The sequence below is a fragment of the Zalophus californianus genome, chromosome 6, assembly GCF_009762305.2.
Source record: "Zalophus californianus isolate mZalCal1 chromosome 6, mZalCal1.pri.v2, whole genome shotgun sequence".
NCBI lineage: Eukaryota > Metazoa > Chordata > Mammalia > Carnivora > Otariidae > Zalophus > Zalophus californianus.
In genome coordinates, this window is record NC_045600.1 from 21866635 (window position 1) to 21891243 (window position 24609).

General features: G+C 36.3%; 1 protein-coding gene across 9 annotated transcripts in view; it reads left to right on the top strand.

Moving 5' to 3' along the window:
* CEP128 (centrosomal protein 128) overlaps window positions 1-24609 on the top strand; it is a 393596-nt gene that overhangs the window by 341343 nt on the left and 27644 nt on the right. For 3 of the 9 annotated variants that reach the window (XM_027572708.2, XM_027572710.2, XM_027572709.2), the window contains one exon: window positions 20392-20484. The exons of 3 other annotated variants lie outside the window; for them this stretch is intronic. In XM_027572708.2, the coding sequence (XP_027428509.2) occupies window positions 20392-20484 (93 nt within the window). Of the gene's footprint in view, window positions 1-1128; window positions 1297-20391; window positions 20485-24609 lie in introns of those variants that run through there. 3 more of the 9 variants (XR_003516054.2, XR_003516053.2, XM_027572714.2) reach the window with 2 other exon arrangements.

Consider the following 24609-nt stretch of genomic DNA (forward strand, 5'->3'; position numbering starts at 1 on the left):
AAAATATTTATTTTGTGAGTGTGAGAAATTGAAAGATGCTAATGGAGCACATTTAGTCCTGTGTAAGCAAGTGATTTTGATTGACAGTGTCCAGACCCTCGTGGGTAAATAATCTATTCCTTAGATTTAACTGGGCCATTTGGAAATTACACTGACCTTCTCAGTTTCAGTATGATGACATTGTAGGTGAATAAAATGTTTAGTGTTCTTCCACGTATATTTTACTTACCCTTAGGAGGTGTCTTGCCAACAGGATTTGGCTTGTGAATTAAATGCTTTTTTTAAAAGTATGAACAAAAACAGAAATTTTGAGTCTGTGGACTTGGGTTCAGGATACAAAATGCCACTTATACAACATTCAGCAAATCACTTGTTTCTTGATTCCTTCATCTGTAAAAATGATAATAATTAAACTTTGTCAGGTTGTTGTGAGAATTAAGAGACAGAATATGTGTGAAAATATTTAGGGCCAGACAAATGTTAGGTTATCATTATGTGATTGCTTATTATTTTTTATTCAATCATTTTAATTATGCCAGTATGCCATGCAAAACTGAAAATTATACAAACAACAACCAAAAGCCTATAACTTTTATTAGCATTTCTTAGTCTTTTGTATTTATATAATCTCTTTACTAAAAGTACTATGGAGTATGATCTTAAGTGCCTTATTCTAAGGGTTCCTTTAGGAATAAAGGTAAAAATAAAAAGTCATCCTGAGAAAAATAAAATTGATTAAATGGATGAGGTTTTTTACAGTGGCAGTTTTCTCAAGATGGTTTTAATTTGAAATAATTATCATAAGTAAAACCATAAAAATGAAAATGCTTAGTAATAATGTTAATGCTCAAATATTAAGTTCTTTGACTTCATATGGCATTATAAGCAGCAGATTAATACACTTGGTAGACTATTCAACTGGTGAAGTGTTTTATAGTTCATAAAATCAAATATGCTGAAAGTAATCTCAAGATCATTTATTATTCTCTCACTAACTCAGCACTTAAACTGTAGAAAATGTTGGTGGTCTACATTTGGTTGGGTTGGTATTAACATCAGTGTTGAATGTAGGGTATATGTTATGGTGATACAAATCTGCAAAAGTTTGAAATTTCATTGTTTCATTAGGAGATATGAAAGGTTCAATAGTTACAATACATGAAAATAAGATGGTCTTTTCATCATAATGAGTACCTGGATACGGCTTGTCACCAGTGATCCAAATGCTTAGGTCACAATCATGTGTCCATCTTTCCCCCTCTTCCTCAACTTTTCCCTCTCCTTCTTCACTAGCAGGTAAGCTTCTTGGATTAGAAATTACATTGTACTTGCAAATGTGTCCCAGAGCCTGTCAAAAACTCCTGATATATATTGGACAATCAGTAAACATTTGTAGAAGGAAAGAATGAAGGTCCAACTGTGCATATATGACCCTCATGTAAGACTGTTCTTATGAATATAGGTATACACAGAACCAGTTCAATAGTTGAGGGAAAAAAATTCCCCAGAAGCACATCAATTTATTTCCCTTCCCTAGCCTTTCTAGTTAGTATTGTACTTTACTTGATGTTTCACGAAGCTCTTATGATTTTCATTAAAGTTTAATGTGAATTTTTTAGGAAGGAACCAACTTTCTGCCAAAATATGGCAGGTTGATTCCCCAAATAAAGCTAAGTAATTATCTGAAAAAAATCTAGATTGATAGCCCCAGTTGGTGGGCCATGGATGAGACATAGCAGTGGGTATTTATTGGCACTGTGTTGACACTGAAGAGGAGAAAAGGAAAAATTGTGATCAGTTCTCTCAAGGAACCTGTACTTTAATTGAGGAGAGAAGTTACATGTAAATAAATTGATGATGTAAGATAAAAACACACTGTCTACACCACATGAGTGAAAAGCAACGTGTTTTGTAGGAGCTCTTATAAAGAAAAAAAATTGTAAAATAAGACATCATCATGGTCTAGGTTCTAGGAAAGCCATGGATTTTGTAATTTGAGGACATGTTGGAGGAAATTAGATTCATCTCTGAAATGCAAAGAATCAGTAGTGTCAGGCAGAAAGAGCCAGAGAAGGCATCCCATGTTGGGGCTGTAATCAAACTTTGAAGAGAGTAAGGAACAAAAAGCGTTTGTTAAAAGAATATTTTTCCAAAAAAGTAAAATTATGAAATCATTTTACTTTTTTGACTGTTACACAAATATAAAATGAAGTCATGACGCCTGAGTTTATGTAACTCATTAATTAATGAGAGAATGAGTAAAATGTTACAGCTGACTTTAAGGAGTAAAGAACCACATAGGTAGGCACTAGAGTGCTGAAGTGAATTTAAATAGATGCAAAACTGGCTTCTTCCAAAGTGAAGGAAGGGAATTAATTGAACCTCCCCAGACAACTTTTATTTGCATATCTATGAACAAGGATCATTTGCATTGCTATCTGTTACCTACCACTCTGAGAGTTAAAGTGGTAGCAGGGCCATAGAGCCAATGGGGAGCCTTGTTTCTTTTTTTCTTTTATTTTTTTAAAGATTTTATTTATTTATTTGACAGAGAGAGAGAGAGCACAAGAAGGCGGAGCAGCAGGCAGAGGGAGAGGGAGAAGCAGGCTCTCCACTGAGCAGGGAGCCCGATGCGGGACTCGATCCCAGGACCCTGGGATCATGACCTGAGCCGAAGGCAGATGCTTAACCTACTGAGCCACCCAAGCACCCCCCATTAATGGTTTCTAATCAGGGCTTGTGGCTGGTAAATCTGGTGTGTAGGAATGCAAACGTCGTAGTTCTGTGCAGGGTAGAGTGCAGCGGTGAAAGACTGCACGTAGGAATAGAGAAAGTGCATGTTGGACATAATCCAGCTTTAGAAATGTGATTGGAAAATTAGGGATTGGGCACTTGTTGCCAGAAAGACAGGGGTAAATGGATGCCCTTGTTTAGAGATGGGAATTAGTGAACTTAGTAAGTGGGAGGTCAAGGGTGAAGAGGCGATAGAGACAGTACAGTAAGAGTCATTTGAGGAAGTTTAAAAAGAATGAAAGACAGTTCAGCTTGGAGATATAAATTCAGTTTTTCATGTCAACTCTCAAATCTATCTTTAGTTTCATTTCCATTAATATGATATTCACATACCTTCATAGTAAAGTTAGGCCTGACCTCAGTTATCAGAGAAATCCAAAAGCAATAGTGGGTTAAGCAAGATAGAAATTAATTCCTCTCTTGTGTAACAATCCAAATGTATGGTGTCTGTGGCAGACACGGTGTCAGAAACCCAGACTGCTTCTGTCTTTTTGCTCCACTGTCCTCAAAATACTGCTTCTCATTCCTGATCCAAGATGGCTGTACCACCTCCAGCCCTTATATTTGCTTTGTAACAAGACAAAAGAAAGGAAGGGAGAGCACTTAACTTCCCTTTAGTAGAAACTAGAATTTGCACATATTATTTCTGTCCATTTCCATGAGCCAGAATTCAGTGACATGATTATAACACTGGGATTCAAAAAGAGAACCAGATAAGCCGAAGACTTTTGGAAGTTTCAAAGTAAACTTCTAAACAACTCAAGTTCAGAAAATAAATTATAGTAGAAATTATGAAATATACAGAACTGAATAATAGCAACACTGTGTTATAAAATGTGAATGATATAGCAAAAGTAGTATTAATGAGAAACTTAATGGCTTACATGCTTATATTAGAAAAGAAGATAAAAAATAATGAACATACCATGCAATATAAGAAATTAAAAGCATGGCACAAAAACCTAAAAACAAAAGAAAAAAAAATAGAGAAAAGATTATAATGAATAGAAAACAAACATGCAGCATGCAGGGCCAATAAAGTAAAGCTGGTTGTTTAAAAAGAATAAAACGACCAATATCCAGCATGACTGATGAAGAAAAAAAAGAAGATACAAATGAATAAAATAAGAATGAAAAAGTGGATAGAACTATAGCTATTTGAGAATTTAACCACATACAAGGGTATTGTGAATAATTTTGCAATTATACATTTGCAAATTAGGAGAAATAACTAAATTCCTAGAAAAATATAATTTTCCAGAACTAAGAAGAAATAACATAGTATAAGTAAATTTTTTTAAATAATAAAAAGTTTCATCAACAATTTTTAATCAATTACAATTTTCTCCAGAAAGGGCCACCAAGCCCAAATAAATTTTATAGATAAGTTCTACCAAATGTTATAGGAACAGATGATTTTAATTTTATAAAAACTCTTCCAGAAACTAGAAGAGGAGGGAACATGCCAAACTCATTATGAGTTGGCATAACCTTTGAGACAAAACCAGACGTAGAAAATATAAATAAGGGAAATTAAGGGACTTTTCATGCATTAACATGGATGCAAAAATATTATACAAAAAATATTAGCAAAATAAATCCAGGAATGTATTAAAAGGATAATTCATCATGAACAAGCTGAGTTTATTCCAGGAATTCAGAGTTGGTTTAATATTAGAAAATCAATATAATTTACCATGTGACAGATTAAGGAGAAATAAATTTAATAAGGTCATCTCAGTAGTTGAATAAGAAGCATTTATTCCCATAATATCATTATCATCATCAAAAACCTTTTAGCAAACTGAGAAGGGAATTGACTTAATCTAAGTCATATGAAAAAACCCAATGACAAACATTACCTTAGCGTTTTGAAAGTCCTCCTTTGAGACCAGGAACAAGGAAAGGATGCACCATTCCTCAGCTTCTGTTAGATGCTGTGCATGCAGACCTGGCCAGAGCAGTGAAGCTAGCATTATTGTCTGAATAGTGTTACTATCTATATAGAAAGCTCTAGGAATTCATAGTTAAATTAAGAAAAAGTTTAATAAGTTTATTCTATAAAAACCAGTTTACAAAAGTCCATTTTCCTTCTAATTCCAGCAACCAGTGCAGAGAAAATGTAATTAAAAGTATACCAGTACAGGGCGCCTGGGTGGCTCAGTTGGTTAAGCGACTGCCTTCGGCTCAGGTCATGATCCTGGAGTCCCAGGATCGAGTCCCGCATCGGGCTCCCTGCTCAGCAGGGAGTCTGCTTCTCCCTCTGACTCTCTTCCCTCTCGTGCTCTCTGTCTCTCATTCTCTCTCTCTCAAATAAACAAATAAAATCTTAAAAAAAAAAAAAAAGTATACCAGTACAAAAGTAGCAAAAAATACAAAATACATGGGCGGGGGGGTGGGGAATCTAACAACAGCAATAAAAATACAAGTTCTTCATAGAGAAAACACTCAGGAATAGTCAAGACACTTCTGAAGATGGGCAAGTTGGGGGTAGTTTTCCTACTATGTATCAAACCTTATTAAAGCTGTGAAAATTAAGATAGTGTAGTCTTGGGGTGCCTGGTTGGCTCAGTTGGTTAAGCATCTGCCTTCAGCTCAGGTCATGATCTCAGGGTCCTGGGATCAAGCTCCGCATTGGGCTCCCTGCTCAGTGGGGAGCCTGCTTCTCCCTCTCCTGCTCCCCTGCTTGTGCTCCCTCTCTGTCAAATAAATAAACTCAAAAAAAAGAAAAAAAAAAAGATAGTGTAGTCTTGGCACAGGAATATGAAAGTAGGCCAATGTAATCAAATAGACTACCCAGAAACAGAAATATGTGTGCATGGAAACTTGATGTCTCTGATATAACTGGCATCACCTATCGGCGGGGGAGTAAGGAGGGACTTTTCAATAGGTAGTATTAAAAAAAAAATGAAATTGAACTCCTAGCTCAGATGCAAAAACGGATGAAAGCCTAAGTGGGCATGGCAAACCATAAAACTTGAAAACATAGTGTCGTTTAATATCTTCATGATATTGGGGTTTTGAAGGATTTCTGAGGGGGGAAAAAGACACTGAAAACATAGATCCAAAAGGACGTAACTGATGTGACCACATTAAAATTAAGAACTTCTGTAAGTCAAAAGACAACATAAAAACAGTGAAAAGAAAAGCCCACGTAGGATATATTTGTGGCAAAATATATAGCTGAGTAGCAATTTGTATCCAAATTATTTTGGATCCAGATCTTATTGCCAACGAAGCAATTAGAAAAAGATAACCCAGATTTCAAAAAAAAAAGGGAAAGAAAAAAAGAAAGAGGGTAAAAGACATGAGCAAGCATTTCAATTGAAAAAGAAATATGTGAACATATTCAGGTACATTAGTAAACAGGGAAATGCTAATTAAAACCACAAAGAATTGTCATTTTCTTCAAACTGCATGTATATATTTTATGTTCTCTTTTGTGCCTGTGACATGTTTTGCCAAAAAACAGAGGGAATGGAAACATGTTAGCAGAACTTTTTTTTTCCTAATTTTATGATTAAATGATTAATGCTGTCCCTGAGGGTAATGTTCAAAGATAGCTGGTGAGTTAGAGTCTTCAAACTGGAGTAGTACACCCCTAGGAGCATGCAGAGATTTTTCAAGGGGTCTTCAGACATAAATAGCTTTAAGAGAACCGATCTTTATATCCTCAGCTTCTACAGCACTTTAAGCGCAGAGTCCTTGACATGACTGCGTGAGGAGGCCATCTTACTTTTCCTATTCAACCTCCCACTTGAAGAAAGAAAGGCCTACCTTTCACCTATCCTGGGTCGCATGATGGCAGATTTCCCCAGGCACTACAAGGTGCCAGACGAGGGGCACTTTATGATTTTGATGCTTTCATATCCTCTTTAATCAAGTCTCCTTGTCCCTGTTAGTCATACATATATTTTTGATAAGACAAAGGGTTCTATTAGATAGATGAGGTATTGGGAAGGGGTGTTCTGAAATCAACATATATTGTTGATTGATGATGAGGGGGAGGAATGACAATTTTATTTGATGACCTCACCTCTTTTATCAGCCTACTATAATCTGAGAACATATAGCTCCAGAAAAGAAAACTGAGTCTTGGAAAGAAATCATTGAAAGTGTCTTACTCATCCAGGTGACAAACTTTGGCCTGGCTCCGTGACTTATTCATTTACCTGTCTTAGGATTATAATTCAAAAGGCCATTGTCACAGGGCACACGAAGTCAGACTTTTTTTTTCCTGCCAGAAAGTAAGCCAGATTGAGCTAATTAGCTTTGCCAATCTGCAGATCTAAGGTTTTAATGAAAATATATTTAATGCTAATATAAAAGTATTAAAAATTTATACTGATAGAATGGTATTAACATTAATAAATTTTTTACTTTTCCCAATACTTTTTGCATATGTAGAACTCATTGAAATGCCTCTAAGTGAAAGAAGAACAGTTGTAGTCATTTGACAAGTCTTGGTAAATAAAGCCTCTTTCATATACCTTCCAAAACAGAAAGTGAGTGACTTTAATAACTACATTACCATCCTTTGGCAAGTCAAGTGGTTTCTAATTCTTTGCTTTCAACAAAATTGAAAGAGGACCTAATCGAGCTGATAGATCATTAAAATTAATTTTTGATGACAGATCTCTGTGTAGTCTTTGCCATAAAATTAGGATGGCATTCAAGAAATTGAGTGACATTGTTATAACCAAACTACTTTAATTCTCATGTACTTTTTTATGTGAACAAAATTTCTCAGTGATTAAATCTATAGAAACAACAACAAAAAAATAGAAATGAAATGGAACCTTGTCTTATTCAAACAAAAGTTAATACTTACCCAATGATACATGAGTTAATTAAGTATAGGAGAAGAGAAAGCAGTATCCGTCCCATTAAGGGATATACTTTTGGAAGTTTTGGGCTTTACATTTAATAATTTTTCTCAAAAGTTTTAATAGACCTAATATTGAGATGATAATTCAATCTATAAAAATATATAACACTTGGAGCATTATGGTCACAGGGCACTTTAAAAATCAGTTTTTCCCTCTTGTATATACACATTTTTCTTACAGAGAAGATGAAGTATGGTAGGATAACCAATAAAAAGACTTCCAGGCATAAATACTTTTTATATTAGGATAAAAGTCTGTTGGGGAAAATAGATGGGAAATAAATTCAAAGGGCAAAGGAACAATATAAAATTTCTGTCTTTTAAGGAGGATCTTATTTATTTATTTTGTCAGTGGATAAATGGTGGTAACAAATTACTGAAGTATTTAAAGTTTGCTGGGAAAGTTTATATGAGTAATATGAGAGTTTCATTTGAAAATGTCAGTATTTATAATCCAGAAATTTCATCCTTTGCAACTACCTAAATTTATGATGAAAACATTTAGAAAACTTAAAAATGTGTGTGGGGGGTGGGAGGTAAGGGAGATATATAATTTAAAAAATTATTTTAGAGGAGTATCTACTCAAAATTTTGAAAATCATTGACTTGGAGCAAATGTGTAATCATATAGCTGTAATTTGTCAGTGTTTAATCAGCTTCTCAAATCCAAGTGACCTAAGACAATCTAATCTCCCTTGTTTTCAATGTGTACTTAAAGAGATAGTGTAACTTATAGAATAAATCCTAACCTGTAGCCATATGGAGAAATGTATACATAAATTTACATATATTGAGAAAAATTATAAAACACTGGAAAACTCTTTAAAATATGGCTTTTATTTAAAAAAAAAAACTGGTGGAGCTTTTGGCACACCTCTAAAGGATTCATTCAGCTAATATTAGTGGTAACAGATTTGAACTCTGCACACCAGTAGATCTTCAAGACCTTGGTGTCCAAAAGTACAAGAGAATGCCGGTGTGTGTCTGTGGAAATCACCAGGCAACACTATATACTCTTCCTTCATGTGTCTGCCATTACAGTAGACAATTGCTGTTGGAGTTTTTATTTTTAATTCTTTCCTTCCCACCCTGGAGCCCGCAGTAGTTGTGCTTCATCTTACTACACGTGCGATCCACTCTGCAGGCATATAAGTTGTTGAGGAAGGATCATTATTCTTTGTTAGAACACCAGATTCTGCTTTACGGCACTTAGGGGTATATGGTGCCAATAGAGTTAATGTACTGACTGAAGTGTCCTGGTTAAGCTCAGGAAATAACTGACTTGAGAATGTAAATCTGGCCAAATAACTGTTAATTATTTGCAGTGCTTCTTCTGAGTATTTGTAAGAATCTTAAAGCTAAGTAAAACTTGCCTTTATCTCTTTATAAAGCCAGAACTTGCTGTTTCAAAACCAAAGATCAAGCTAGGTTCATTTTTGGTTTTGCCAAGGCTATGAGCCTCTCATTGAAGTTGCCTGAAAGGTTCAGTCGAATTGGCTTTACACCAAATAAAACGCAGTGTGCTCTGTACAGTTTTGACCCAGAATCAGGTGAATCTCAGCAGTTTTGGCTGAGCTACATTGTAAAATTTTGGATTTGTTCGAACTTGACACTTCCTGGGAACCCATTCAAACTGAAACCGGAAAAAGTTTTTGCACAAACCCTGTCCTAGCCCGTTCTGCCAAGTTTCCCACTGCTCTAATGTTAGTCTACCTTCTGTATATTCGCATTGAGGGCAAACGGAAATATCCTCATGAATCTCTCATGAGGGATCTTGGTTGAAACAATCTAGACATTCTCCTTTCGCCACCTTGTCCCAAAATACAGAGCCTGTTTTCTGCATTCGTCAGTATTAAAGTATGTATGTTTTCCAGTAATGGGGTCATCTTCAAAGGGTTAAATTTCTAAAACATGACTGTGTTTAAGGTCAAGTGAAGAAAATGCTACTCAAACAAATAGACTGTGTGTTCAGAGTTGCAACCTCGTGGCAAAAGGTGATGACCAATTTAAAAATGTAAGACTTCCTTCAGCCTACAAAAATGGTTTCTTACAGCCCTGTCAAATTTCTCATAAGCACAGTGACATAGAGAAAGTGTCATTGAGAAATTACATAATGAATACGGATTCACTGGCAGATGAATTTAATATTATCGAATTGCTCAGTGTTTGGAGGTCAGACTGACAGCTTCATATTTGGTGCTGATAAGTAGTCACACCGTCCGTCTAACTGCGATGCTAGACAATGTGTTTCATAGCCCTGCTCTAAATACTATCAATAACAGGGCATTCTCTCTGTAAGAAGCTCTTGCTTTATACTGTGAAGATAATATGAGTGTGTATTACAAAACACAGTGGAAGGATCTTTCTGAAAAATATAATACATAGAAGAAATGCTTTCTGTTTTCTCTAAAAGAGCATATATGGGTGAAATCTCAGAGTAATAGTGTATAAGTCTTTTTTTAAGATCCTAACAACTATAAAACAAAATATTGACATTATACCCTTAATATATGGCTGGTGGGAATAGTGTGTGTTACATTTTTGAAGTAGCCTTTAAATAGAAAGCTGTTTTGGGGAATTTTCACTTTGTGCATCTAGTTTTAACCAGTTACAAGTTTCAGCTGAAAATTGTTACATGCCTAGTTTAAATGATGGTGATATAGTAAAAATACTATTTGATTCAGAGTCAGAAAAGCTAGGTTCTGGTCATATCTCTTTCCATGGCCAGGCACATGATCCTGGACAAGTTGTTTAACCTCTCTAAATTTCAGTTTTCTTATTTTTTGAATGATTGGTCTGGGCTAGGTGGTACCTGAAATGTCCCCTCCCTTTAAGGCTCTGGTCTAGTCTAGGAGGAATTAAAAATTCTGGTCTTCAAAATTTCTGACTTACGAATAGTTGCTATCAAACAGTGTACCTGATTTAATCATATAATATTATATAACAGGTGCTTGTTGAATCTCTACCATGGTTACATCCCTCAGTGTATAGCAGGTTAGGTCCCTGCTGCCATGAGTCTCACATTTTAGATAACATGACAGCTGGAAGGAGTCTTAGAGATCCTTTTCAAAACCCTTCACCCTACAGAGGAGAAGTGGCCAAAGGAGTTTATGAATTGCCAAGTGTGGCAAAACTAGGGCTAGAATTCAAGTGGCCTGATTAGTGACACAGTGTTCTTTCCATTCCACATGCTCCTCTTGTGCCTGGTAAGAGCAATGAAGACATGAGTAAGGAACACTTTAAAGGGTCTGGTGAATGTGCAAAGTAAAGAGGAAGGAAATCAATAGCCAGATCCTGTATTTACCTTGAGCAGGGCCAGAAGTGGACTTATAAATAGGACATTGACATTCATGGACCATATGTAGGGTTGTCGGAATATGCCTTCCACGTATTGATCAATAAAGTTTTATAAAGCAACTTTAAACTAGTTTTCTGCTGTTTGAATTTTGAAGAAAAGAGTTGGCATGCCCCTAGGTTATATTACTAGTTCTGTCTTGAGCTTGCTCAGTGATACTAAATGCTTCAGTTGATCTGTTTTACTTTATGCATCTGCATACCAACTCTAATTCTACTTACACAAGTGTTTATAAAGTTTGTTTAGGGCTTTTAATAAACTTTGATCTCAGATGAAAGGCTGGAGAGAGCATAAAATTGTCACTATTAGCACTATTAATATAAATATCCAAAGTGGTCTTATGTTAATTATTTAACATTAGTAAATGATTTCAACCTATCATTGCCCCCAATTATATTATATTTGAACATCAAACAGTAAAAGGCCAAACCATCAAAATAGCCCTTCCCTCATTATTCTCTTCAGACTCTGTTCCTAATTATTTTGCATAGCTGGTATTACATAAATGGTTTTCTGGGTCTTTTTCAGTGTTTTTCGCGACTATCATCTCCCTCTCTACCTATCCACAGCAAAGGCCAGTAAAACACATCCTTGGCTTGTTTGTTTCATTGTCATCAGACATTAACCAGATTGTCTACGACACATTAAGTATAGACTCCCTGACAAAACACCTGGAGTCTGAAGGACTCCCTTTACATTTTTTCAGAGAACTTCCTGTCTTCATCATTTGCATTTCTCTATCATTTCTAACTCAGAACTTGTTTTGTGCTCTAATACGTCAAAGCTCCTCATTAGACATTTGTTTAGTCTTGGAGAAGAGTGTATTTGTTCTCAGTTGAGTGAGAGGGAAAGACAAAAGGCAGGTGACCTCCAAATTTCTTAGAGACTGATTACGATTTGGTAGATTGGGAGTTAGAAGATATGGTTGTGAACCGTGGCTCTTTGGCCAGTGGCAAATCTCTAAACTTCTCCGAGCCTAATTTTTCTGTTATCCATAAAATGAGCTTAGTGCTTGTCCTGCTTGTCTCACGGTTTTGCAGAGAAGAGCAAATGAGATAAATGGATGGGAAAATCCTTTCCTAATTTTTAAAAATACTCCTCCCTTATGTGTGCATTTACCTTTACCAGTCACAGAAGCAGTATGAACTAGAAAGTTTGGGCTCGTTGATCAGGACATTTGAATTTTGGTCTGTGTTTCACCACACAGGTTATGTGTCACACTCTGTTATCTGAAGTTTCCCTCCAAAATTTAATTCACTCGTTTCCAATGTTGGCTCTGAGACATACAGATTTATGGATCTTACTAATAATCCTAATAATTTTAGTTCAGCCTCCAGATTTGGTTGACCTGGGGTAAGACCCAGTCTTTTTTAAAGCTCCTCCAGATGATTCTAATGTGCAATTATGGTTGAGAATCACTGATTTTGGCCATCGTCAACCTGCCCTTTAAGAATATGCCTTATGGTCCATCCCCTAGGGCCTAGTGCTATTCTGCCTTCATGTCTATTGGATTTAGTCCTATTCATTTCCACTGAATTAATTTCATGCCTTTTTGACTGCTAGTATCATGTATTCTGTCTCTAGTATTTCTTCTTTCTAATCTACCAAAACAGTTGTAAGATTCTCTCTCAGACACTGTTTTCCTTAATTTTTCAAGCATCTTACTAAAATTTAAATTTGCGAGGCCTAACTTCAAGGGCAAATTTATCCAATCATGAATTTGCCAAATGACTGATTCTCTGATTTTAACAAATTTTAACAGACCAGGCAGTTTACAAAAACAACACTTTTGGAAACTGTATGAACAGTTCAAAACAAATAAGTTGTTTGTACATCAGTATGTTGGGAATATTGTCTATTTAATCCAGTTGCTTTTGGCATAGTGACTAAGGTTATGATTATTACCTGCCTTCCTCATTTCTTCTTTCTCCTCGTACTACCTTTGTGTTGATCCTCTTGGTAGTATCACGCTCGTTACCTTTCAGCCATTTCTCCATTCAACATGTGACAACCAGATGGATGGTCCATGTGCAAGACTGAGGGGGAAGCAAGTCTTCTCACAAGGCAGTGCCATACACGTGCTTCATGAATTGTCAGACTTTCTATTAGCCACCCACCACCCCCCGCCCCCGCCCAGGAACAGTTTAGGAAGGCTCCAAGGGAAGAGAAATTTGGCACTAAATGGATAAAGAGGAGTCTGAGAGGTGATGATAAAAGGTGGAGAGCTTTAAAAGGGTGATTTAATCGTCACTATACCAGTTGGACCCAGTCTTGGTCTTTCCATTCTTTTTGGTTAGGATTGATTTTTTTTTTTTTTTTGGTCATCGTTTTTACCGTTATTCTTTTTAAAATATCTTCCAAAGAATAAAGAGAAATTTCCCTCCCTTTTAAAAGAGAAAAAACTGATTCTGTCTCGCAAATACCACATGGGTCTATTGTACCATGTAAATCCAATATACATAATGGATCTTGGTGAACTTATTTTCTTGAAACATTTTCCTGTTTCACCATCCTAGGAATTATTTTATTGTTATTCATCAATTGTTCCCGACTATGCTAGGAAAAACTAAAATAGTATGAAGTGGAGGAATAATGGAATCACACAGAAGGATTTGCAATAAGTGAACTAAGTCATTACTATTACATAATATTTCAGTCTTCTTACTGTGTTGTCCAAAGTCTATCAAGAAATGAAGAGATTTTACCCTACATGCACTTCACCAGGTTATCCTGACACACTTGATGGATGCTGGAAGAGGACACAAGACAAAAGACTTTATTATTCACGGCACAGCAGGCCCAATGAACTACATACGTGTTTGTCTTCCCTTTGCTTCTCAGGTCCCATAGGGGCAATGGACATGGGTCTAGATGGTTGTGGCACATGAAGTGAATTTGTGTTATAGCTGAGGAACCCTGAGGTTATGCAACCCCCAGTCTTATAAAAAGAGCTACAAGAAATCTTACCCAACCTTTGTACCAGAGGGAGACACTGTCTCAGTTTGCTATACAAACATCCTTGAAAAGCTATTCTAGGATAACAGCTATCCCAAGACATGTAGCAGTGTCATGGAGAAGTACCTCCCAAGTGTTCTATTACCTTTCAAGAAGAAGCTTGGTAGTGTTTTTCATTATTATTACTTTTACTGAATGGAGGTTGAGAATTCAGAATTTCTCATTTTCTTCCATAATAACAAAGAGAAGGAAACTGACAGAGGAATACATTTCACAGTTATTAGATGAATCAGAAGATGAATATAAAGAGACAGACAGTGGCACTCTAGAAACTAATGAAGATGGTGAAATTGATTGTATAAGCAAAAAATCAGATTGAGTCTTCAAATGTTAATATTCTCGATGAATTTTGCAAACTGAAGAATCGATGAATGAGCAATGTATTTCTAAGGACAAAAGGAAATAAGATAGTCTCATCCAGTTAGTTATTCAACAAGAAGGACTTCATCATGCAATATTTTGCAACAAGAACCTGGACCAGCCCATTTTGCTAAAAGAATGTATTCAATACTCTTTCAACTAATGTTTGTTCACCAAAATTTTTTATATGGTTCATAAGTGGGCAAATGTTGAAAGCAGGTTGTATAAAAATGCAATTAGAAGGAGAAGATGATACAGAAAATTTTTTATTGGATTGACCATTCTAGTTGATGCTTATAAATCTAAAAAATGAAAAATTTACAGTTATGTAGTGAAAAGATAGCTTTATCAATTTAAGACAGTTAAGAGTTGTCATATTTTTGCAAGTATTGTGTTTTGAAGATGCAAGTGCAAGAATAATGAGCCAGAAGTAATGGTAAACTAGGACTCATTAGAAATATATTTGAAATCTGAAATCAATATTTATAAGTGGATATTTTCCAGAATTGTGAATGATAGTTCATCAGAAGTCATTTGCATTCGTACCTTTAAAACCAGGGAATATATAATATGCCTAAATTCTTACTAAAATTTCTAACAGTTATTCTTTACTATCATTCTCTAAATTATTTATCACATAACTAAAATATTTTTTTTTAAACTTCACACATTGGACCAGAGTAAATGGTGATGACTAATTTTTCTGAGGCACTAAAGATTAAGCAGAAGTACATTGTTGTGCTCCAGGATCTGGGAGCAAAGTTCCATTCTGTATTCCCTTCTTTTTGTTTGTTTGTTTGTTTGTTTTTGTTACAAATGAATCTCCTATGGTTCCCACAGGGTGCAAATTGCAACTGACTTCAAATGACTTACAGTAGATTTGATAGACCCAGATTCATTATCAATAGGTATCTTGTTTGCATCTCTAGAAAGTTCCTTTGAATCACTGGATTCCCTCTAAGTTTAAGAGAGAGAGAGCATGTTTATTATATTTAAAGTAGTGTTTTGCATGACTCTGTGATATGTATCTGTCTGGACCATCTTAGAAATAATATAGAATAAGCCCCTCACCTTTGGCCTCCAACTAAAGTTGATGATGGGGGTGGGGGGGTAAAGGCAGTGTAAAGCAATATAAAATATTTCAGATTTTGTCCTTTGACTGGTACTTCTCAAGGGTACCTTGTCCTAGTATTATCCCAAGAAAATGTAGAGAGCAAGAATCCGCAAAGAAAAAGCTGAATACTTTTTTCACATAATACGATTTATTGCTGCAACTCCATTATTTCTTTTAGAGTGTATCCCAGAACTCCTGGCACACCCATATTCACTGGAGAGCATATGAGATCATTCCCAAATTGAATATAAATTATCTTTTAATTAGCATATTTTAAAAATATCGTTGCATGTGTGTAGTCACCCGATGGCTGAGAAGCCACTATAGCACCACCTTCAGGAAGTATTTTTTGAGTAGCTGTTATGTATTAACACCATCGATCCAAAGAACAGTAAGGTTTAGTCACTATACTTAAAATTTCCCAGTCTAATGGTGAAAAAAGTCAGTTAATGAAACATTACAGTGCAATCAGGATACATATTTCTCTCTATTGCCCTAATAACTTGTTTTCATTCAGGAACCAAAAGAATATGTTTGAACTAAATCTGGGCAGCTTTAGCAGAATGAAGTCTGATGTAGTGATGTTATATAGTTTGATTTGCACATAGTAAGTGCTTAGTAATTCTTGTTGCATAGAGGGAAGATTGATGTTTCATCTAGTTTCTGTATAGTAAATGCTGTGAAATCCTGCACAATTTCCAGAGTCTTGCATGTTCTCTTGAGTTTTCATAGCATACTTTAAATGTCCAAAGCCATGTGGTTTTGGCCACTTCTGTTTTTTTTTGTTTTTTTAAATGTGTCCAGTAGAGGCTGCAGAACTTGTTCCTTTTAGTTGAGTATATTAAAATGAAGTGGGGCGGGGGGGGGGGGGGCTAAGTTCAAAATTTCAAATTGTTTTGGCAAGACCAACTCCTTTTCACACTAACCACGAGGCCACAAAGCTTCATTGTTGTCCAGTTAAATGAATGCATGGCTTTCATTTGGGGAAAAAAAAAATTTCTAGCAATTTAAGTTTCAGGAAAACAATTGATTGTGGCAAATGTCAGAGGAATTGGCTCACCAAATCCTATTGTCAGCTGTTTCATGCCCACTGGCTTTGGTAGTCCATCTTTCTCAGCCAATGGCAGAAAATTTAGAAATGGATTGTTTTTAGTTAAAAATACATATTTTTGCTCACATATACTCCACCTATGCCCTCTTGCCCTCTGTTCACCATTCAAGACATTGCTTAACCGAGCATCTCAAACATACTTAAAGTTAACCTTTAACATTAGTTGTTTAGGTAAGCTATCTGCCAAAATGCATTGCTCTAATGTCAGATTATTGGTACTTTGAACTAAGTATGGCCTGGCAGTTGGGATTCCTTACGAGATAGTTCAGTTGAATTTTCAATGGTTTTAAAATATTCTAGATAGTCTCTGCTTCTGTCTGCTTTGGCAGCAGTCGGCCAGGGGAATGCTTTATACAAGATCCAAAAGAGTGTTTCTAAGTGTTGAAAAAAGGATTAATTATGAAAGCAAACTTTAAAAGTATAGGCAGGGTTGATCTCGGTTATTTTTGAATTAAGTCTCAAAGCCACAATGATAAAAATAAAATACCTTGCCTGATTTCTATTTAGATCTGATCTGCCTGTCACCAGAAACTCATCCATATAGGGGATTAACTGTTCACATGCTCTTTCAAAATCCAAGTGCTGTGTGTGGAGTAATAGAAAATGATTAATTTGTTTTGTCATTCTCTTTGAAAACCCAGGACATCTCTTAAAAAGAAAATAACCCTTTATTTTGAAAACAGAGAAGATTAATTATATTCACCTCACCAAGGTGCTTTTAAGTAAATTAGCCTGGACCCTACATCAACCAGAACAATTATCATTCCTTATCAGTGTTCTATATCAGGACCCTCTGTTCCATGTTAAATACAGAAGAGACAACCGTGATTGCCTGCATTAGCGTGTCTTGAGGCCTTGGGATGAGGGCTTTGCAGTATTCAGGGAAATGATTAGCATTTCTCAGTATCTGCCCTGGGTCGGGTGTCCCCATCACAGCCTGGTGTGGCTAAGCCCCCTGCCAGTTCGTCCACAGGAAGACGGTGCTCTCCCCAACCCAAGCTTCCTGCTCCAGCTTCATAGGTCCACTAGAGGATCTTATTTCTCATCTTCCTGTTTCTAACCCTTGTCTACACCTTTTAACTCAACTTTACGGTCCCTCATCTTTCTTCCAGTTCTGTTTTTTGTTGTTATTCCTTTAATTTTGAGTTTGTTTAGAAACATTCTCTTTACCTCAAAAAGTTGCCTTTTCAATTCTACCTTTAAAAAATAATCTGTAGTGTATTTTTCTTTCCACAACATTTCTGAGTTCTAATTGTGCCTTTATTGATCTTTGTGTTGAGGAGGGTTTTTTTTCCCCCCATAAAACTAAAATCTATTGTGTGTGATGCTAGGTACTTAGCACTAGAAATATAGGGAAAAATACAGTCCTGCCTTTAAGGCATTTGCTGTCTACTAAAAGGGACAAGTAAGCACACAGGACATGATCAGACACAGGACAGGAGACATGTGTGCATAGGAAGCACTGAGGATAGGCACCTAACCCAGACTTTAGGGGAGCCTTTCACAGAATAATAACTAGGATTACCGTTTTAACAATAGCTAGTGCTTACTGAGTGCTTACTAGTGTCCCTCCCTGCTCTAAATACTTTACATGCACCAATATATTTGGTCCTTACAATAATTCTACACTGTGAGTATTATTATCATTCCTATTTATAAATGAGGGTACTGAGTTCCCGTGCAGAGGGATCTGGGAACTTCCCTGGAGACATATAGCTAGCAGGTGACTAAACCAGGATTTCAGATCAGGCCGACCAGCTCAAGAGCCCACACTTTTAACTGACATGTTAGAGAAGGTAGCGACCAAGCCAAGTCTTGGAGGAGAATCCGTGAGCTAATTTAAGCAGTGTGTGGAGAACATCAGACAGAAGGGCTTCATGTGCAAAGTCATGATTGGACAGAAGCAGAAGTATGGAGTAACATTCATGATAATAGAACTGGAAGCTGATTAGCAGTATTTAGATGAAGGGATAAAAAATATATATATATATTTAAGGGCAGTTATAAAGTGAAAAAAAATGAAAAGCAGTTGTTTGCCTGCTTTTGGAAGTATCTGTTATAAAAATACAAAATGGTAAATATCTGGAGTTTTTTAATGGGGCAAACACCCAAGAAGATCAAAATGTCTTCCTGTTTTTCTTATGTAATCATGAACTTTGCTTTCTGCTATAAAGCAGTGAAGGTTTTTCCACCCCACAGGTATTCTTGGGTATGTATTAACTCCTAAAATCCCATATGTGATTTTCTCCTTATTTTACTTTCTCTTTATAAAACCATTTTTCACATTCTTTCCAACCTCTTAAGCTTAAAAATCAGACCCCCAACCTACTGTGGAAAAGAAGTTAAAGCCACAGTGATTAAAGCTACAGCCAGAAGGTCTCTTAGAGATTTTTAGATCCTACTTTTCCATTTTCCTGATTGGGAAACTGAAGCCCATGGGTTAAATAATTTTCCGGTTCATGCAACTGGTTATGGCAAAGCTGAGATGGAACCTTGTATCTCCTGGTTTCTAATCAGTGATTTTTTTTCCACTGTATCTTGCTGCCTCACCCCAGAAGACTACCACAATAAAAATGTTATCTGATTAATGTAAATAATCTAACATTATTAGAGAAACCATTTGGTGGACATTTAGGACATTTTCAGATGCTTACAGTCAGAAAGTATGTCTTTGGGTAAATCAAGGGCTTTTGATATGGCACCAGTCACTATCTAGGGATTCGGTACATTCTCTCAGTATATTTTTCATGGAGCTCCACCCAGATGGTGCCCATGAGGTTGGGTCTCAGAGTTTCTGCTGCTCAGCAGGAGTCTAACCTGGGAATGAGATGTCTGTCTTGCCTTCTCTCAGTTCCCCAGACTCCAGGAGTTCTCCTGCGTGGGGGTAGGAGACTAGCGATCTGAAAACAACATCAGAGGGTTTACTTTGGGCTGTAAATAAGAGCATATCCCTCCTCTGCTCAAAGTCCTCTGAAGACCTTTGATCTCACTCAGAATTAAATATAAAAAACTTTACTGTGGCCAAAAAGGCCCTCTTAAGATCTTGCTCCAGGGGCATCTTTGGCCTCATCTTGTTGTGTGCTCCCTCAGCTAACTCTAGAAGAACAGTGTCTGATATAGAGGAGGCATTCACTAAATGTTTGCAGATTGAATAAATGAATGAGAACCTTTCCATCACTGAATAAGACCCATTCATTCATTCATTCATTCATTCATTCAGGAAGTAGTTATTGAATACCACCTCTATGGAAGTACGGGGTGGAGTGCTGGGGGTACGGTGGCGAGTGAAGACAGATATGTCCTACCCTTGTGATGCTTATTTCCCAGCATCAACATGACCGTTAATCAAATAATCACAAAAATAAATATTCTGGTAAGTGTTGCAAAGGAAAGGCTCAGGGCACAGTGGAGAGCTTGTTTGATGGGATCAGTGAAGGCAGGGGAGGTTCCCTAAGGAAGTGATAAAAGATAATAAAATTTAACCAGTTTACTTAAGATTTGTGCATTTCATTGAACATAAATTTTACATTTAAAAATTAAAAATCCAAGTGGAGCTAATGATATGCATGCTGAAGTCTACAGGGGAAAGTGTACTAATGTATATAATTTACTTTGTAAGACATCCAAAAAATAAGTTGGGTTAGTGGATACACATAGGGATAGATAGATGGATTAATATGTGATAAATATAATGAAATGTTAATAGTAGAATCTAGATGGTGAGTATATGGGTGATCTCTGTAAATTTCTTTCAGATTTCCAGTATGCTTGAAAGTGCTCGTAATGTTGGGGGGAAAAGTTTTAACCAGATAAGGAAACAGGAGGGAACGTTCTCCACTGAGGGCACAGTATGTATAAAAGTATTTATGTGCCATTACACTCCTATTACTTTTGTCTTTTGGATAATGTCTATAGAACAGCAAATGTATTTCTAAATATTGGATATAGTTAATTAAGTTTGCCTTGTTTCTGCATCAAACTCTGACAAATTTTTATTAGCTGTAATTTTAGAGTGTCACTCACCTCCTCTTCTGCATTTGAGAATTACCAGAGTTGACAGTACCTCACAGAATCAGCCTTTTTAAAATACCTGCTGCTTGGAAAGTATTTGACAACTTTCACTGCACTTTTAGATTCACTCTCTTACTTAATAAAAATAGCTGCCCTGTGGGTATGAGATAATAAAGACCATCACTGTTTATCCCCATTTTGCAACTAAAAGACTGAAGCTTAGAAAGGCCGGGAAAAGTGATATTCCCCAAACTACAGAACACAATTAATATTACTGGAACTATGCATATCCACAAATCAGGTATGCCGATTTCCGGTTCAGCCTGCCTTCCACCTCACCACTGTTCTTCATCTGCCGGCATGAAGCATGTGTCTGGGACCAATAAATGAGAAACATGGTCTCTTTACCTGCCACCGTAGCAGAAATGGCTAAACTCCATCTCTTCCAGGAAGTCTTTGCATGTACTGTTTGCCCCTGGTTAACATGCAATCACATCTTGGAGGCAAATGTTCTTAGAATTCTTTGCCTTGGGAATAATTTTTATTTTCAATTTTAAGAAATAAAGTGATGTCATAGAAATCAGATTATGGATCTCAAGACCCTCCTGCCTGTAGACCACTGGTAAGGGCATACAGAGAACATTAAACTAGTCTTCCCTTGTCTTCATATGTGAGTCTTCCCTCACATCAGGGAGTGGCAAGAAAAAGATGGAAAGGGAATCTCAAGAATCTTAAGGGGAAGAGATACGTTTGTTTATTCCTTCTGTCTTCCCTTCAACTCATTCTTCGTATTATTCAAAAAACTCCCCCAATTAATCTAAAATAAGATCATGGGTTGACTCTGACTTATAATTTGGTCATGTCTAAAAATAAGCAGTAATCTGGAATAGCAAATTCTGTAAGTTTCATATAGTGCACTTAAAAATATTATTGTGAATGAGAGTTGGAAAAGATCTAGAAAGCCTTCTTTATTCAAGTTTTTCAATGAAGATATGCCACCTGTTCTCAAATTTTATAGATGGGTACTTTTTAAGGGAGCTCTTCTACTACTTGTGACTAGAATGGTGTTATATGAAGACATGGAATTTGTTGTTGACAAAAATTCTTCTAGATTTTAGCTCAAATATAGTCACTGGTGTCATATTGCCACATGAACTGGTGTTTATATGTAACAAGCCTTATTTACCCTCTACTCCAAGATACACATAAACACTTGTATCTAAGTGGGTGTCTGATTTTTAGAACTCTTTTAAAGTACCCAATCTAGGAATAGAGGACTCTTCTGGTATTCTGAGAAATCCACACAACTCCAAGCACTAAGGCCCTTTGAAGGATGTACATCCACAAAATGACTTGCCAGCCTATTCTCTGCGACTGTTCCATTTGGTTTCAATGAGTGCCTGATACAGTTTGGATCAAAAGAGGGCCCTATGAAGCTGATACAGCTATGCTGGATAGAGTCCCCACAAGTAAAAAGACAGACAATCTGTCCTTTTTATGATTTCACCCTTCCTCCCCTTGAAATTTGTTTACTCAGGTCTTCTTACCACCTTTCAGCCATTTGTCAAGAAAGTTTTGCAGTGGATCTCTTTCCAAATGAAATAGAATTGCATTTTTGAACCCAAATAAACTGCTTCATAACCTTGTTTATTTAACATCTGTATAGTGCCAAAAATGCACACACTTATTTTTAAAATAAAAATATAGCATCTTTAATTTATTTATCATCTAAACCTCAAAATGTATGATCGCAATAGCTTTCTCAGAAAATGGTAGTTGTTATATGTTCCGAAGAAAATAAAACACATGTGCATTTTTACAAAGAGAAGGATATTTACCAAAGTATACCCACGGTTAAATCTGTTTCTTTAAGCTTTCTCTACAGGAGACAGGAAACTAACAACTGCAGTAAAGCCCCTTTCTAGTTCCTAATTGCTGCTATTTATGTTGTCATACTACATTCATTATTCAGTTTCCCTGTAGTCCGAAACAAAGGAACAACTAAGGAAAAATAGACCGTTGACTAATACCAACTGCTTAACTACATGGCAGTTTGGTGTGTGTTGAAGATTTGGGAATAGTAAAATTGCCAGCTTATTCTTTGCCCTCTTGGACAGATTGATAGCTAAACCTCCCTGTGGCAAATGCCACAGAGCCGAATGGACACGATTTCTGAATTTCACTGTTGTTTCTACCACTTGATCTTGCCTTAGTCTAGAGAAAATAAATGAAACTGCAAACTTTCGCTTCTCAGTTTTTAATAAAGAAGCCAAGAACCGGTGGGTTGATCAGAGAGTGGTAACTCTGCCTTTGTCTCTAACAGCCAACATTTACTGAAGCACCTCTTGTGGCCAGATAGTGTGCTATGCTATTGCAAAATGTTACCAAAAAAAAGGGTGTGTTAGTGAGTATCATAAAACTGAATCTCATACCTAACTTCCTCAAGTCAAAAGAAAGAAAATCCTGAGCCCTCCTGTGCTTGCATGTGCTTGGATGCGTGATCTTGAGCACAGACTCTTCAGCACTGACCAGATGAACCTCTTCCTGCATGTGTGTTGAAACTTCTCTTCCATAAATAAGCCCATCAGGGACATATCTCCAAAGTTCTAGATGCCGAAACTTGATAGCTAGAGAGGGATGAGGAATTTACATCGAGCAGTGTTACAGCTTCTGGGGCTTTACCATGAAAGTGTTTCTATACTAAGAACACTGCCATATCTGCATTCTGCTTAGATTTGTATCCCAGATTTGCCACCGCATGACTGACAAGGTTAGTTACACTTTGGTTCTCAGTTGCTTCATCTGTATAATGGGAATAACAATAGTATTTGAGCATACGATGGTGTGAGGATTAAGAAGTATATTCAAAATTGAGTTACATTTTTATGGTTCAGTCTTTCATCATCCTACTAAACAGAATTAGGAGTAATGTGATCATTTGCTTTGCCACTGCTCTTAGCTCAGGGGAAGTTCAGCTCCTTAAGCCTCTGAGATAAACCAAGTATTCTACATAAAGTATTGGTCCTTTATTAAATGGATTCTTAATTGTGAATTTTTCTTTGTTTTCAATTTTGATATGAAAGTTAGTATCTTACAATATTTTCAAAAGAGAAATCGTCTTTAAACCCTTTTGTGAATGTCTCATTTAGTTCTTCTAGAAAATTGACCTAAGAAAATTAAAGACAGGTTAAGCACCTGTCATTTGCTGGTGCCATTACTGAATAAACTGGAGAAATTATTCCCTTAATTCTAGTAGTAGGGATTTGTCCATGCCCTTTAAAGCGTTAGACTGTGTAAGGCAGAAATAATTAACCACTTAAAAATTAAAAAGTTTCCCTGACTCTGCATGAGGTATTTTGCCCTAGGAACTAACATGCTATATAGGTCCTTATGGCATCTAAAAACCCAAAGGTTCCTTATTTAGATTATTCATCTGCTAATGGTTCTATTTTTCTAGCACTGTTAGCTTTTGGGGAAAAGTGAACTTGAAGTGACATGTAATGTGACCAGACTCTAATCATAGAACCTCAGACAATCTCACGTTATTAAAAGAAAAAAAAAATGTTTGAATGTGAATATGCTACTCTTAAGTCTATATGCTGAAGTGGTGGTTTTAAGCACACTCGCATGCAGAGAGAGATGACAGAAAATAAATATACTGCCCCAAATATCACTTAATCTTGAAATTATGAGATGTGAGATGCCTGCAGGCCTGGACTCATTGTCTTCATTATTTCATATCTTATTGTTGCAGATGCCTTAAAAATCTCAGCATCTGTATATGTAATTTCTTTAAAATAAATGCAGTGAATTTTTTCTTTGTATAATTCTTACATCTATTGCATATGCAAATTTCTCCCCCTCCCCGCCCCCATAATTTAAAAGCTCTTAAAGAACAGGAACTGTGTCATCTCTGTCCTGTGGACCTTTCTGTTATATCTAGATATACATTTGATGTTACC